Here is an 18,649-nt window from a genome sequence, read left to right on the forward strand (position 1 = left end):
CAAAAATTCTACACAAAATTACTTACACAACATGTGAGTGAATGAATGCATGAAATGAAGAACAATGTATGAAGGTATACTTAGAGATCATCAGTACTGCAAACTCTTCTAACTTGAGCATCATGGGAGTCGATCAATTTGGCAAAGAGAGCAAAAAGAGGGTGGTGGGTGCCATTGTTGTTGAAGGAATTACTACTTACACTCCTCTACATAAAGTTGGGAGTGGTCACAAAAGAGGGAGACCCACCATATCCATTGTTATAGTTATTACTACTGTTGTTGTAATAGCAATAATTGGTGTTAAAGTTGTTGACTTGGGAGAGGGTGTCAAATTGAATGGGTTGAAGGAAGAGAGAAGAAGGTGAAGGAAGGGGTGATGTAACACTAGAATGTTCAAATATGATGGAATGAAAGGAATTGGGTAATAAGAAAGGTTGAATATCTGATATCGAGATAAAGACATTTAATAGTATATAAGTGAGTGAAAATTTCACCTTATAAGGTTGGACTAGACTTAAAGTTAATTTTTTAATATGATATTAGAGTCATTTAAAATATATCATAACGAGAGTTTGTTGGACTTATCAGTCTACCCGTTGTCGGACCGCTATTATACTATCCATAAATATATAGTCTAACACATGAATTTGAAGGTCTTTGCATGAGAAAATGTATTGGAGATCCTAAATCAAATAAAGATAAAAACATTTTATAATATATAAGTGAGTGTAAATGTATTAAATAATTGTGAATTAAGCACAGTAACATTCAAAAATTCCACTAAATAAATTGTGTGGTTGTAACATGATTTCATTGCAAGAAAAAATAAATTAAGTTGAGAATCAAAGTTGTGTACTAACACAACTTCAATTAGCTACATTTTATCCCAAAATCATCTTACTATAACACAATTTTTTTATAAATTGTATTTTTAAAACAAAATCATGTAACGAGACACAACTCATCTAGACTTATAATTTTTTTTTCTATTATTATTATTATTATAAATACAAAAGCAAACTACACCATTTCTGATGAAAAAACGCATTATGATTATACCATGGATATTCTAGAAACATTTATGGTAGGAAGAAATAAATCTACGCAGGTATAAGGATATCCTTTTAGTATAAGAAAGGAAAATGTTGTTTTGGGAATTAATTCATGAACATCCTAAGTCACGTTTATGTTTTATTATATGAATGCTTCTATATCATGTGGTTTTCTGAAATTTCAGACCACGTGAAGAATCTTACAAATTAAATATATTAGTTAAATTATCTTAACTTTCTTGTAACCTATTATTTAAAGTCAAATGCTAATAATAAAAAATCAACCTTATCCATTTGATAATGATACTTAATGGATATTAAAATGAATTTTTCCAACAAATGACACATTCGTGTGTATGTTCAAAGAACATTTATTCCACTTATTTATTTTGTAAAAAAAAAAACAATTTACTTGATAGAAAGAGTATGGATAATTTTCAATATTTATATTAATAAACAATTTTGTAAAAATTTATATAATCGTTTATAGATTTAATTATGACATAAAAATTGTAAATAAATAAAAATTATAATTAAAGATAAAAAAAAAACAATTTTTCTTGCAACTTATAATTATAATTTTACCTTGTAAATGAAACAATTTTTTTCTAAGGTTCTGCGCCATTATTCCGTGGGAACATGGGCCCTAAGCTTCTGAAGCGTCTGAGTCCTTGCTGCAAAGAGCAGAACAGAAATATGGTGACAGTAATTAAGTTTTGCGTTAAATGATGCAACCACGTACACAGTCTTGGTATGACCGTTGTAGTAGAATCCAATGTAACCACAACATATTTATTTATAATTATTATGGGCTACTTTTAATTTTTTTTAATAAGTGTTTATAAAAATATAGATTAGAATAAATTATTTGTATCAATTAAAAGGATATTATTGTTTAAAAAAGGTTAAACGTATAAATTACATTTTCCTTTTATTTTTCTTATGAACCATTTTGCTCTCTTTTTTTTGGAATGAAGAATCTTAATTATTACAAAAGAGTGATAATGTATAAATAAATCTATATTTCATGCACTTTATCAATATTTATTCTTTACTTTCTCCTTTATTTTTAACATATTATATTGACATTTCTCTCTTTAAATATTGAATAGAGTTTTTTCTGTTATATACTGAAGAGAATTTGATATTCACCAACTTTTTTCCTATAAAAAAAAAAAAAAAAAAAAATATATCATATGAAAATGGAGATAAAGTTGTTAACAAATTGAAGGTCATGCCTAACTTTACAAACAAAGAGACGTTTGATTAAAAGAAGTTTTTATGTTTGAAAATTATGATTTCTATAAATTAGGATTGTCGGAAATAATTAAAATACACTTTATTGATAGTAAATATTTGTGAAAATATTCATTAAGTTTCAGAAAATAAAAAATACAGTACTGTCTTTATTAAAAATTATTTATCATATTGAATTTAATAAGAATAATATAGCATTTTATTTTAATAAAAAAATTTCAACTAGATAAAACTATATTTTTATTACGTAAACGTTTTGTATTTCATTGACATTGATTTATTTTTACCAATGAGAAATATTTTATCATCCACTCTTTTTTTAATATAAGACATAATTTTAAAAAACGGGATAACTATTTTTATAAATATTTTGTAGTTTTATCAAAAAATAAATTTGCTTTCCTTATTTCTTTTTATTAAATACTATAAACATGTATTGTTTATTATTAATAAATAATCAAAAGAAAAATTCATTAATAATAAAAGAAAATTTAGTGTATTGATAATATTATTTAAAATTTTAATAAATTAACTGAGTTAATATATTTAATTATATTAAAGCTATTTGTATTAAGCATTAGAATAATATTAATGAATTAAATTTAAGTTCTAACATTAAATATGCCACCTGCCAATATTAATAATATCGCAACCCGCGCGGGCTAGCAGCGGGGCGGGGCAGGTTGACCCGCTAACTCGCAAGAAAAAAAAATTGGCACTTAGCAACAACAAGGCAACGCAATTAGGTTTTCACAAAATTTCAAAGAAAGAAACACAACACAATCGCGTCAATAATGTTTATGTTTAATGTTTTTTAATTAATGTTTATGTTTAATGTTTTTGAATTATGTATTTTTAATGTTTTGGAAGTGGAAGAATAGTGATATTTGATATTTATCTTAATGTTTAATGTTTTGATGTTTGACTATGTTTGAAAAGGAAGAAAAAGAATTTAGGTTTGATAGTAATAAATATATAGGTTTAATTTGTCAATTTTTTAAGAACAAAATGTAAAACAAAAAATATTTAATTTAAAAAAAAGAAGAAAAAAGAACGTGGGCTGGCCCGCAAACCCGCGGGCCAAGCGCGGGGCGGGCTGGCCCGCTTTGCCACCCTTACCATTAACGCTCAAATCAAGGTCAGTAAAATTAAACTACCATTAAGAATTAGGTAATACGTCCATAAGTACGACCCACTTAACTAATTCGGTCCAATAAGGTAAACTCATTAAAATAATATGAATAACGCATATTAAAAAAATAAGGTACGTCATTAATGACTGTATTTTGACAACTGAGTGTCAAACGCCATTTGCTGACTTGAACGTCGGATTGCCTTCTGCAGGTACCCTCATTTGGCATTTCCCTAAGTGATCGAGCGACTGAGACTTGAAATAGTAGTACGAAGGTAAGAGGAGTAAGTTGAAGTGTAAGCTGACCGACCAACAGTTCTCTAGGTTCTATCTTTATAGCAGAAACAAAATAATTATAAAAAATAGAAATAATTAACTATATAAATTTAAAATAAGTTATAAAACTAAAGAATACTAATAATTTTTTTTTTGTTAATAATAAATTTAAGAAGACTCATTGTTAATAGTAGATTTAAAAAAACTCATGCAAGCGTGTCCTTCTATAATATGTTATATATAAAAATTAATTTGTACAATATATTTCAAATAATCTTTCTCTTTTAAATAATAGGAAAAAAAAATAACTAAAGCTTTCGAGGTTATACTTGAGGACAGTGATATTGAAAACACCTCCGTGTTGCTGTTGGAGCGTCTTTTGTTGTTGCTGACGGAGCATCTGTTGGAGCCTTGAGTGTGTTGGGCCATTAGTAAACGCTTACTGCACCTTCGCTTTCTATTTGTATGGCCTTTCTTCCTTCTTTTGTATCTCTATGCAAATAATAAATCTCATCATTTTTTTTTTGTTTTTTCTTCGCTTTGTCTTTATTTTCATATGTTTTCTTTTTGTCGTTTTGTTTCCAAGTGTGAGAAGAGAGGGGTATTTTTGTGTGTGTTTGTTTCATGATTTTGAGAGTGAAAGAGTATATATGTGAGGGGAGAAAATGAGTCCTACCTACGGGTCTTGAATTTAATTTTGGGAAAAATCAAATCCCATACGATTTTTTTTATCAGAGTAATCTATTTTGATAAATAAAAGCATTATTTTTAGGATATTATAAATACAATTAACAATAAATTTTCTAGAAAAAATATGTTTTTTATTATTGTATTTTTTTTGTCAAAAATAATTTTAAGCCTATTCTTTCAATTTAACGAAGACTTTATTTTCTTTCACTAGTTTTATTGAAGGAAGAAGCATAGAACTGAAAAAAAATCATATATTTAAAAAATTAGAAGACTGATTTCATCAGTTTAAAAATACGTAGCCTGAAATTAAGTTTTGATAGAAAATGTAAAGATCATAAACACAACTTTTTCTATTATTTATCATGAAACTACTACCAATATATTCTCTCACTTTCATTTTTAGACATTATTTGTAATAAAAAAATATTTTATTTGTTAATTTCTTAATCAATACCAGCAACATGTTTGGTCAATGGTACTTGATGATATGTTAAAGTATGTGAGTTTTGTAAACAAGTTATTAGAGTGGAAACAACCTGGACTCACACCTTTCTGTTGACTACTGGGGTCCACAAGTCCACATTATCAATCAATTATTATCAAAATCGCCATTAATGTTAAAGCTAAGAATAATAAAGTTTTGACAGAAGAATGGTATGAGTAAAGCCAAAGGCTTTGGTCATATGAAGCAATGCATTCTATCCATAATTAGTTGATTATGCCCCACTAATAACCACTCCTTTGGCTTTGGTTCTTGTTCATAATCATTTTTTTTTTCATTTCACATTCTCACAATAATATCAACACCAATATTTGGATTCTATATTTTCTCTTATTTTTTGTACTACTATACTTTTAAATTAAATCCATTTTACTCATTTTAATATATTGAAATAATTTAACATATTTAAAATATCAAAATCAATATAATTTGGTAATAAAAAACAGTAAAAATAAATAAAATTCCAATTACTACCTTATAAGTATTGCATATTTTATTTGATAAAAGTTTTAAGATAATAGCTAACAAAATGAAAGTATTTTTTTATAGAAAAATGTTTAGACTTCAAATAAAGTTATCTATTAATAGTGATGTCAACCACACTTCTTTATTTAGCAACGTAACTGAGATAGTGTTAAGCGTGTGATGGTTCAGGAGAAGAGACAAGGACCTGCTATCTTCCGGTCCGTTGGATGAAAGCAAGATCAGATCACCTAATACAGTGGAAGTTTATTTTATCTGTTTAATTAACAGTGATACTGACAATGTTCTACACGAAGGATCAATTAAGAATTTTTGGTAGTGTAGTTTTTAAGATCATTGTAGCAAAGATTAAATTTGTTATATTTAAATTTTTATTGACTAATAAAAATATTGTGTTATATTGTTAATACTATTTATGTTTTTATTTTAATTTTTTTGGTTAAAATAATTATTTATATTTATATTTTACTAATTATTCTTCACATAATTTGATTCTGCATATATAAATAAGAAAATCTGATACTGAACCCAAGAAAATGTCATGAACTGAATACAACCAATGAACCACGAACCTTGCACACGTAGAAGCCTGCAGAGCTCGAGATTCTCATGAACAGTATCAGTCAGGCATCTTCAAGTTTCTTTTACTATAATTATTACATGTCATATTTTATTTCTCATTTACCAGATCTCTTTGATTTATTATTTTTTTCCTTCCACATATATAGTTTTTATATATTTCTATAGTTGTCTATTTTTTTTTTTCAAATAAATACACGGAATACAATACTTTTCATAAAATTCAAAATTCTTATTTTATTATGTAGACTTTAAATGGAGATAACTAAACATGGGTCAGGTAATGTTATACGTCTCTTTTTTCCTCTCCTTTTTTCTTCCTTTATTTTTTTAAAGTTTTTTTTTTATAGTTAATTTTTTCATAGGAGTTAGGTATTTGTTAGAGATTTTATATAAATTAGAAATAAAAATATTTTAAAGTGTATAAGTGAATCCTGTAGGTGAATTTTATAAAATTAATAAGTAATATTCTCTTAACTATTTATTAAATGTACACATATTTTTACTATATAACTGTTATTTCAAACTCAATTATTTCCAATAAAAGATACTACCTAATAAAAAAAGTTACCTACAATAAAAATATTATTATTTTTATAATTATTATTTTATACATTTAATAATATTTTGTATTTTGATAATTATTATAATAATATATATATATAATTTTTTATTTTTCGTTATCATAAGAAAAAAAAGTAAATACGCGGTCCATGTTTCTACTAGTAATAGTAATATAAATAATAAAAGTAAAAATATTAAAATAATTTAAATTAGTTTAATATTTTAAAATACATTTAAATTAGTTTAATATTTTAAAATACATTTAAATTACAGAAATAAATAATAAAAACATTAAAATAATAAATAAAATAAATTAATTTAACATTTTATTGATATTTATGTTTTATATTGTAATCAGATAAATAATAAAATTTAGAAATAAATAAATTATTTACATTTTTAACTTAATTTATCTTAATATATTTTATTTTGAAATATAACTTTTCATTTATTAATTTTTTATTTTAATTTAAAATTTTAATTTAACTCTAATTAATATTTTTTTTATATAAAATTTATTTTACAAATTATTTTTTCTCTTTCTCTCAATTCAAATAATTAAATTATATATTCTCTTTTCTTTTATCTCTTTATTTTTTTCACACTCTCCCTCCACTTCAAACAAAACATTATGATATATACAATCTACACAGATTAAATTGGGTTACATGCATCTCTAGTGATATTTTTTTAAATTATTATTATATTATTGTTCTTTTTTTTGGTCTTAAAAACATTTGACATTAAAATTCAATATTTGTTTTTCTATGTGAAAATTTGAAAACAATTTGTTTGTTTTATATTTCTGAAAGAGAATAGACATACATTTTCATGCTTGCCCCTTTTCTTATTTGGGATTAACCTTTCAGATTGTAAAATGTGTGTTTCATATATTAAAACCATGTGAAAATATAACATAAAAATGTAATTTCATATTATATATGGTAAAATAAATGCCAAAATGTGAAACTGAATATCATTAACAAATCAAGTATTAAATAAATCAATATAAGTCTTAAATAAACAAAAATATATTTTAAGTTTTAAATAAGTACCAGTAAATGTCAAAAGTGACAATTAAACTAACATGATAAATGAATCAAAATAATATCAGTGGTTTAAAATTTATTTACCATGTTTGTTTTTCAGTTGAAGTGACAATTAAACTAACATGATAAAACATCATTTATTAATATTATATAAAGAGACATATGAAATTGGTTGATGAAAATGAAAAAAACAATTAATCATAATTTTATTTATTTTTAAAGTAATAATTAAAATACCAAACTTGGCAAACTAAATCAATATAATCCATTTTTTGTCAAGTGTTTTGATTTATACTTAGAAAAAAGTATACAGATAAACTGAAACATTTATAATTGATTTGTATTTTTTCCTTTTAAACCAAAATAGATATACTTATTTATTTATTTATTATTATTATGATGATGGTTGTTAGTCTATTACGACTTAGGTTATTATTATTACTATTGTTAATTGTTACTATCATTATACTTAAATATACCTTTAGTTGTTATATTTAGATTATGTTTGATTTTGGTAGCATTCATTCTAAAAATGTTTAGGAAGAAAAGTTTGGATAGAAAGATTAAAATATACTTTTAAAAACTAGGAACTAAAAAATTAATTTTAATTAGGACCAAAGCATATTTATCACAGAAATAAAACTATATTTACATCTCAATTTTAAATTAAAATCTATATTATGATTATTTTTTAATAGTCAAACTTTCATGCAGTGATAGATAGTAATATCATGTTTAAGTCGATTTTAATTATAAACAAAAATAAAAATTTATAATAAATTAAATTTATTTAATTTATAAACTGTTGTATTTAAGATGAGGTCGGTTAAAACGTTTTAACCAGTTTTTTTTTAAAATTTTTGTGAATTAATGTTTCCACCTATCAATAATACTTCAACATTCAAATAAATAATTAAATTAAATTTTGTGTATATAATTTATAAATTTTCATGAATTTAATATTTGACACTGATTTTTTTAAATTTTAATGTCGTACATAATAGTATCATATTATAAAATATGAATATTATGTATATAAATCAGATATTAATGTAATAAAAATATTTATATAATATAATAAAAACATTATATGACAACGTATTAATAAAATTAGGATATTATATACATGATCAAATATATTATGTAATAATATATTTAAAAAAATCGAGATATCATACTCTAAAATCAAATTACATAAAAATTAAATTTATTAATTTGTACGTTAATAATTGATTTTCATAACATATTTATCTAAATTAACATTATTATTAATAATAATTAAGAAGAAAATTCGTTAATAATATTTTTAGAAATCTAGGTTAATTTTACTTAGTTATAAACCGTATTGTGATTTGGGTTCAGATGAAACCCATCTGAATTGGACAAGATCGATATATCTGAATTTGGACCGTACATAAACTAATTTATGGATTTTAAAAAATAATTTTTAAGTCGTTTAGGAGTTAATTTGAATTTGTAAAGAATAAATATTTTGACAATTTTTTTTATAAAGAAAAGATATTATTTAACCAAATTAACCGTATAAGTAGTAGTTGAATACTGGGTAGGGATATGATGTTGCAAGAACACGTGTATCTGAAACTTCTCGTCTTTTGTTACTAATTTTGCCCACATATAAAAGTATCCCAGTCCTCGACTCCCGTGTTGGCAGATCCAATAAAAGCACCAAGCCGACACTTTTCTCTCTCTTCTTCTCTCTTATTTTTCTGTCATTTTCTCTTCACTCCCCTTTCTTGTCACTTCTTCCCCTTTTTCCTCCTTCACCAAACACCCTCTCTCACTCTACAAAGAAAGCTGAGCTGGTTGTGGGTGTTATGGTCGCTTCACACTCTCACTCCTCCACTCTCCACTGCTCAAAGATCACACATCATCTGCACCTTTCTAACTCTTCATGTCTCTAACTTCAACCTTCAAACACTGCTCCTCACCTAACTCATTCTTCTTTCCTCGCCTCTCACTCAACTCCTCCACACCATACTGCAGTTCAGTTAATGCCCTGTTAACTTTTTGGATCATCCATTCCATGCACAACCTCAAACTTTGTTCATAGAGGTGAGAAACCTCCCAACACACCTTTTTTTAGACATGACAATATAAATATATGTATATGTATTACACACACAGACACATATATAGCACAAAACCTCTGCTTTTCTTCTTATTTTCTAAAACTTTTGGTTTACAATAAAATAGTTTTTAGTTTGTTCTCTTAGTGGAAAAGGGGGAAACAATATTTTTCTCGTGATTTTCAGCTACTTGCGAATTATTTGTGGGCAGATATGGTTTAGGACTTATGTTTGGTTATGTTTGTATGAACAGAAAACTGTGATGGATTTATGTTTCATGGAATGTACTAATTTGTATATTATGATTGTAAGTTTCTGGCTGAACACTAGCGAGTACATAACGAGGTTACTAATAATATTTCCCTTGTGATTAAGTTTTATGCTCTGCAGTCATGTTGTGACCATATACTCTCACAAAGTTTAATTTAATTTCTTTGGTGAATATTCTTGATATACAGTGTCTTGATGGAGATCATGCAGCTATTCATATAATAGTAATCAAACAAAACCTTGACTTCGTGTAGGCTTCTCCCTGTTAAAGCTTGTAGTATTATGGATCAAAAAACGTGGCTTTGGAGGAAAAAATCCTCAGAAAAGACCATTATAGCAGCTGACAACACGGATCTCACTTCAAAAGAAAATGAGGAGGTGATTTAGCTGTTTTGAGCATTAATGATTCGATTCTGGTCAATATCATGATTAATGGCTTCTTGCAAGTTGCAACCTTGTCTTTTCGTCATTTGTCTTACTCCTATTTAGAGTATTAAATCAGTACTTCATGAATTAACCTTGTATTCTTATTAATAGGAATGATAATCTAGATTTTTTGTCCTGTGCATTTTGTTCTGAATTATTATGATTATAAAGTTATTTCTCCAACGCAAAGCCCACCACATAACTGCAGCGACTAAAGGCAACTCACTAAAGGAGAGGATTTGGATAATCCATGAATTGACTTTATTAGTTGTAACTTGTAAGGATGCTTATCGAATCTATTCCTGATCTAAGCCAAAGCTCTTTTGTATGAGGGCAGTCACGCAGCGATTGAAGAATGTCTTTAAAAGGGCAGAACATCAGGGACAGCCGCAGAGATAGCTAAGTTACACTGAAACCTTTAGCATTAGTAGGGAGGGCCAAATAAAGGATCTGCCAGAAGAAGAAACGAAATTTTGAAATATGCCATAACCTGTGCCAAATTGGATTTGGATAATTTTGTATTTTTGGCATAAGCACAAAATAGGCAGATGCTGATGAATATATATCAGAAGCATGTCCATCCGTACTTTGAGGATTAGTTGTAATTGTAATGTCGGCAATAATTTGGATAGTAGAGTTAGGAAGTCCACTGAAGTCCCAATTTCCTTCCTTCCAAATATCAGCAATATGACCAAAATGGTCTTGGTTAGCTAATTGGCCCATCCTTGTCCAATCATCAAAGAACAAAGCTGGTGCCCCAGACCCTAGTTTAGAAATAAATCCCTGACATGGATATCAAAAAGCCTTGAGAATACTCCTCCAGAAATAAGAGCCATTCCTTCGTAGAAAAAATAAAAGCTTAGTCTATTGGAGATCTCACACCGACTAGAGATATGATAGAATAATAATAATATATTGGTAGATGCAAACTTCACCTTACTAAGTGGATTTTATAGGGTTGAATTAAACTTAAATTCCATTTTCTTAAGATGGTAGTAGAACATATTAGAGTCTATCCCTCTGTGAGATTTGTTGGGTATATCGTGCAAGTACTCTCTATTTTAAGGTGTTAGAGATCTCATCTAAATTAGAGATAAGACCATCACTTTGATCCAAGGCTTATCCTCCAAGTAATAAGTTGCAAAATGGGTTTTCTTAGAAGACAAATATTGACCAACCGGGATTCCCTCATTCCTAAGTGATCATGCATTTTTGGCTCAAAGATCTCCTTCCCAACCTCTATGTACACGGTCTTTAGACCAAAGGAAATTTCTGCAAAGTTTTTGCTTTATTTATTGAAATAAATGATAGTTTGTCTTATTTAACCTTTTTTCTATTTCAGGTACAGGCACTTGTAGCTGATAAAGAGGAATTAGTGAAGGACTTGAAAAGATTAAATAACAAGCTTGATTCAGCACTTTCTGACTGTAATGCAAAAAATGAGCTGGCGAACAAACAAACAAAAGTTGCACAAGAAGCAATGGCAGGTAGCATTTTTAATATCTGTGTGTATTCATTTTCATTACATTGAAATGTCGGACATGAAAAGCAGATAAATAGCGGCTTATTTAAAGTGTTTTTTGGTGTAATTTTATGAATCTCTGGTAAATTCTTGCTTTTGAAGGTTTGAAGAAGGCAGAAGCTGAAGTGTTGTCTATGAAGCAAGATCTGGATGAAGCTTTGCAGCAGCGAATAATTTATGAAGAGAGGGTAGCTCATTTGGATGGAGCTCTCAAGGAATGTATGCAGCAGTTACGATTTGTTCGAGAAGAACAAGAGCAAAGGATTCATGATGCTGTGATGAAGGCTTCAAAAGAATTTGAAAAAGAGCGCAAAGTTTTGGAGGAGCAGTTATCCGAGACAAGTAAAAGGATTGCAAAAGCTGAGATTGATAATTCTCATCTTAATAAATCCATATTTGCAAGAGAAAATCTGATTCAAGATCTGAAAAGACAGTTGACTCAAGCTGAGGCAGATCATAGTGCACTCATGAGTAGATTAGAGTGCACTGAGAAAGATAATACCTCTCTGACATATGAGGTTCGTGTGCTTGAGAAGGAACTTGAGATCCGAAATGAGGAGAGGGAATTTAGTCGCCGGTCAGCTGATGCTTCTCACAAGCATCAGTTAGAGAGTATAAAAAAAATTGCCAAGTTAGAATCAGAATGTCAGAAGCTGCGTCTTCTGGTTCGGAAGCGGTTACCAGGTCCTGCTGCCCTGGCAAAAATGAAAAGTGAAGTTGAAATGTTAGGACGGGATTCATTTGAAATAAGGAGGAGCAAATTGAGTTCAACCAGTTTAGTGGTTGAATCTTCAGTTGACACTTCTCCCGAGACTCCCATAAAAAGAATCAATACTTTGACCGAGCTGTTATGTGCTGTGGAAGAAGAAAACAAGGTTTTAAAAGAATCCCTCAGTAGGAAAATGAATGAGCTTCAATTCTCAAGAGTAATGCTTTCTCGCACAGCCTCCAAACTTTTGCATCTTGAGTCGCAGACTGAAGAACCATCTAAAGGCCATGTAACTGTGGAACAACATAGAAGTAACCTTGCATCACAGGAGTTCTGTTTGGGTTCATTGTCTGATGCTGGCAGTGATGACAAGGCTAGCTGTGCGGAGTCCTGGGCTTCTGCATTGATTTCAGAATTAGATCACTTTAGAAGTGGAAAGCAAAAGGAACCATTGTCTTGCAAAAGTGTTGGAGCTTCAGACATAAATCTTATGGATGACTTTGTTGAAATGGAAAAATTAGCAGTGGTCTCTGTTGAAAAAGCCATTCAAATTCCATCTGCTTCCTTGAATGCTGTTAATGATATCAAGTGCTTCTCAGAGACGGGGACAAAGGAGAGCACTCCTGAAGGTAAGGAGATCATTCCAGTGCCTGATCACATGTTGTCCAGGACAAGCCAGACCACCCCGGAAGTAGTAGGTATGGAAATCATTCCAGTGTCTGATCACATTTCAGACCTCTCAAAGTCAAATAAGAACACTTGTTCCATTGACATATTTGCGGGCATTGTTCCTGGTTGGCTTCAGGATGTAGTAAAAATGGTCCTGGAACAAAACCATGTTACTCACAAAGGCCCTGATGATATACTTCATGATATTAGAGTAGCTTTGAGGCATGTGAACAATTCTGATCTGTGTGACTTTGATTCAAGCAGAGGCTCGGTTCATATTGACACACAAAATCCTCCCCAATGTATTCATTGCATCTCATGTTCAGATAGTTCTTTGGTGGTTAATCCATCCGGTGGTGAAAATAATGCTGACATCTTGTCAATAAAGAGAATCGAATCACAATCTCAGGAAGATCTGAGTAAATCAATTGGAAAGATAATTGAAATTGTTGAAAGAATCAGCCTGCCAGCTGTGGATTATGATAGTTCAGATCCCTTGCACAAAGGAGACAGGGATATTCTTTCCTACAAGAATCTAGGAATGCCAACAGGCTACATGGTTCGTGTTTTCCAGTGGAAAACATATGAACTCAGTAAAGTTATAGAGCAATTTCTACATGTGTGTTATGATTTACTGAGTGGCAAGACTGATTATGGAAATTTTGTGAAAGAACTAACAACAGCACTTGATTGGATTATGAACCACTGCTTTTCACTTCAGGATGTTTCTAGTATGAGGGATGCTATCAAGAAACAATTTGATTGGGATGAGACACGGAGTGAAGGTGAAATAGAGAATGAGCTGACAAGTCATTTGGCAGAGAAAGATAAGTTGCATCTTCCCAGAGAAAACTTGTCATCTTTGCCTCAAGTAACTACTACATATGGTCATGATCTTCAGAATGGAGAGATATATTATAATGGGAAAGAACTTGCAAATATTAAAGATAAATTAATCAGTGTTGAATCTCAAAAGGAAGTCTTGGAAAGGAAGCTTCAATCAGCTACTGATAGGATTGAATCCTTAATGAATCAAATCCAGGAATCAGAGAAAACTATTGACAGCTTGAGATTGGAGATACTATCCTTTAAAGAATCCAACGGAAATCTTGAGAATGAAATAAGAAATCAGAAACTGATAACTTCAAATTTCGATGCACAGCATACAGAAGCAGAATTAAAAGCGTCTCATAACAAGATTTTGGCTTTAGAATTGGAACTGGAGAATAAGAACAGCAGTTGTGAAGAATTAGAGGCCAAATGTCTTGAATTGCAGCTCCAGCTTGAAAGGTATGAATCGCCCTCATATATTTTTTCTGTTCAATATACTTTTTGAACGTAGGGTTTTTAATTTATAATTGTGGATTATTGTCACATGTCAAATTAATGTTCTCAGCATGTCAAAGGAGTGCTCAAAACATGATATTATTGACAAAGATAAGCCACTGCGTAATGTAAGTTCATCTCATTCCAGTCCTTTTCTTGTTGATTCGCAGTCAGATTACTTGTTCCTGTGTAATTTTTAAGAATATTTAATCAAGAGGAACCATGGTTCCTCTAAGAACAAAGTTAGCCCATTTAGTATTTGGAGTAACAAGACTTTAACTTACCTTTTAAATTACATCTGGAAATACCAATTTGGAGCACGTTAGATTTTCCCATCTATGATTTCATGTTCTATTATCAACTGGGTCTTCATACTTCCTGTATCCTTAGTATACTTCTAGATATGTGACTAGTGATACAATACAACACCTTGCCATGTTTCTTTTCAAAACATAATTATGGTTGAGTGATATGGTATGAAAATAGTAAACACCAGCTCTGTTCTACTATAATTTGTATGCCCCTCTAGACTTCATTCTAGAGTTAATAATCATATATTTTTTCTGTAGATTAGGCAGATTAAGTGTCTGGCTCCATATTTAAAGAAAGTAGTTTGTCTTCGCACTGTATGCTCGTTTTAGACCAAGTAATGTAGACCCAGGCAAATCACTCCCTCAATATTTTTTCTAGTTAAGTGAAGCAGTGATTCTGATTTTAAATAACTAGGTCAGTTTCTTTATGAAAACATCAAAGCATAGTTCGTTATCATTACAAGTGGGCCAAAGAAATGAAAATGAATCTCTAATGACGGTGTTTACAAAGTATCAACCGGAATGATAAAAATTGGAATAAAAAAGAATTATCTACCATGGAATATGACTAAGTAGCAATAAGTATTAATTTAACTACTCTTTAGTCCTAATTTACGTAAACTTCTCCATAGATAGGTGAAGAAACAGGGAGGTAAAATGAAATAAATTCTTCTCCTTAGTTTAAAAACTTAAAATCAATTTCTTCATCTTTTGAAGAAGATAGAACAAGAAAGCTAACAGAAAAATGATGGTGCACAAGTGCAACTTTATTTATGAGATAAACTTAATTCATTTACATCCTTTTGCTTCTCCTTCTAGTGTTTGTTGAAAACTTTACCTATCCAAGGTGGGTCTTATTCTTTGTATTATGAATTGATAACCTGTGCAAATTCAATTCTGTTGTGCTTGTGTTGGTATTGAGTTGAGGAGTGCGGATTAATCTTACAGGATTTGGAGATAACAGCGGCTTCAGAAAAGTTGGCAGAGTGTCAAGAAACTATCCTTAATCTTGGAAAGCAGTTGAAAGCAATGGCTGCACCAAAGGATGCATCTCTTTTTGACAGTGTTGTTGTTACCACCCAATTTAATACAATGACCAATAATGCAGCCCCCACCATGACCACCGCAGCTAATGCAGATCCAAGTCCTACTCATCCAAAGGTCATAAAAGTGAAAAATCGATCTCTACTTGATCAGATGCTAGCTGATGATACAGCCCAAGTTCCCAAAGCAAGTGATGGCAACTCCAACCTCATCGTTCCTGGCGTTATAGAGCCCCTAGAAAAGATTTTAGTTTTGAACGGTGTTAAGGGTCATGAAGACAGAAGGAGTGATAATTCTTTGGCCATTGTACCTGCTAAGAAATCAGGAAGTGGAAGTTTGTGGAGAAAGTTATTGAGGAGAAAGAAGAGAAGTGCCAGCATGAAAGCATCCTTCTAGTTGGACACATGAAATGTTCATACATAAAAGACTGTAGTGTTGTTCAATACAGTACTCTGCCATAAGAAGGAAATTATACTTCCTTTCGATATTTTATTAAAGGGAGTTGATTGGTGTTTGTGTGTTTTGCTTTTGAATACACGCATGAAAACTAACAACCTGAAGTTGTTCTTGCTGTGAGGCACCCACCTTACACGTTGCTACGGTGTTGTGAGAATTCCCTTTAAATGACAGTTACAAGTTTTGTCACATTGTACTCAATCGTGTCCTTAGTGTAAATTGATTATCAGTGAAACATGTTCGTCTGTAGTTTTTTTTTTTTTTTCATTCTTGAACTACATCGATTCAACATTCAAAAGAATTTGCACTCGTATAAAATATTAATAAAAATTATCATTATAAAAGATGTTAGAATGCAGAATATAAAGTCAAAGTTGACAATGTTGAAGTTTAATTCTTTGGAAGAAACAATAATTGATTAGATTTTACTTACTTTTGGGTAAATTAGAGAAAGTCTTGGAACCAAAAAAAAGACGCACCGCCTGCTTGTGTTTTTCTAACTTGAGGAATTCGTATTGGAATTGGTTTTCTATTATCTGCAATGAGCATTCTGCCATTAAGGGATTAACCGGTCGATTAATGCATACGCCTGTTCTAGTTGAAAACGTTCCTTTTGGAGGCTTTAGAAATTGTTTTAGTTGGAAGAAGTCAATAATTTATAGTTAGAATCTGTCCGGTGGCTATTAAGAAAAAGGAAAATTTATTACCTGGTGTTAATTGTTTACCGAAGATTGATTTAGGAAAAAATGTTTAAAGATCCCTAGACTCTATATAGTAAACCGTCTAACAGTTAAATAGCGTATGATGATATAAGATCGTCTTCATCATATCGTCTGTCTTTTCTTTTTAGTGTTTGTCTTTATAGCACCAGAGAGAATAAGATAATCTACCCTATATTATTTATAATTTTCTCGTTTGTCATCAAAGTGCGTGGGATTGACGTTTTGAACTCTTAAATGAAATACCATTCACCTATCTTCTCTAATCGTTTAGTTGACAGTTAATTTATGTATAAATAGGACAAACAGTTAGTTTATGTATAAATAGGATAAATCCTCATAATTAACCTAGAGTTCAGAGTTCACTCAAATATAACTCTGACTGTAATATTTGTTCATAGTGAAATTTGATTGTAGATTGAAATTAATCAACATTTCAATTCAACCATATTAAATTTCTTATGTATTTTATCCATTACTCTTTTTATTATTTAACTATTTTTGCGGATTATTCATTATGATATTTGATATTTATTTTACGTTTTCCACTACTCTTCTCGAGATGGTGGAATAAAATCATGATTTTAGTTTTTAAGTTTGAGTTTTAATTTTTGTAAATTTGTATATTAAATGAGTTGAAAGTATTTTTTTTAATTTTTTATATCAGTAAATAATAAAATGAATAAAAATAATAGTTTAGAAGTATTTCAACCCGTATACAAAAATCAAGAATTACAATAACAAATAAAGAATGCAACTCAAATAATACCAAAAGCAGCACAATCCTAACTATTAACATGAACCCCACTAACTAGAGCTACAGTAACAAAGCCATAGTTACAAAGGATCCTAAAAACATAAAAACATAATTGTTGGTAGACTTAATTGAGGTATTAACTACTCAGCAACAGTACAACATAAGAAAATTTGAGCATATGAGGCTTAATCTCCTTCCCCTGCCAACTCTGATTTCTATTTCTTGACCCTGCACCACCCCTAGAATCTTGCATTTCTGGTTCTTGCACGGTTGCAGAACTTTGTGGCAAGCTTAAGAATCTTCCTTCCTCTATGAAGTCCTCCATCCTTCCTTTTTTCCTTCAAGACACCTCTTCTACTCGCTGCTATTTCCTTTTGAAAGCTCCCTAGTTTTCTTGCAAACCGATTCTCCATCCTTACCACACATTCCCTTTCATGCTTATTTTCTTTTTGTTGCCCTTCTTATACTGCATACATACACATAAACCCTTGTGTAACACCATTCCAATACAAATTCTCAAACTAATTACACATAAGCAATCACAACTAACCGAGTCAAACACACTACCGTACATCAACATAAATATCACAAGGAATATAAGCAGTTTAGAGGATATAGTACCCACTTAAAGTAGGTAAAACTAAAGAATTTAATCTTCCTCCTCATGACCAAGCCTCTAATTATGCTAAATTAAAAATTTCTTCAGAATCCACCACCCTTCCCTGAATTTTTTCTATCTTTGATAATGTATAAATTATGGATCACGAAC

General features: G+C 29.9%; 1 protein-coding gene across 2 annotated transcripts; it reads left to right on the top strand.

Annotated features, from left to right (window-relative positions):
- The first annotated feature begins 9,246 nt into the window (after nt 1-9,246).
- Nucleotides 9,247-16,639, top strand: LOC137808287 (filament-like plant protein 7). Of its 2 annotated transcripts, none has more exons than XM_068609318.1 (6): nt 9,247-9,657; nt 10,130-10,319; nt 11,710-11,854; nt 11,992-14,557; nt 14,664-14,721; nt 15,853-16,639. In XM_068609318.1, the coding sequence occupies exons 2-6, from the start codon at nt 10,224-10,226 to the stop codon at nt 16,342-16,344; spliced, it is 3,357 nt and encodes a 1,118-aa protein (XP_068465419.1). In that variant the 5' UTR covers nt 9,247-9,657; nt 10,130-10,223; the 3' UTR covers nt 16,345-16,639. The 2 variants fall into 2 exon arrangements, with proteins under 2 accessions (XP_068465419.1, XP_068465420.1); XM_068609319.1 differs by having other exon boundaries at nt 9,249-9,657; nt 10,196-10,319.
- Nucleotides 16,640-18,649: the final 2,010 nt, after the last annotated feature.

This window comes from Phaseolus vulgaris, chromosome 3, assembly GCF_000499845.2.
Source record: "Phaseolus vulgaris cultivar G19833 chromosome 3, P. vulgaris v2.0, whole genome shotgun sequence".
Classification (NCBI taxonomy): domain Eukaryota; kingdom Viridiplantae; phylum Streptophyta; class Magnoliopsida; order Fabales; family Fabaceae; genus Phaseolus; species Phaseolus vulgaris.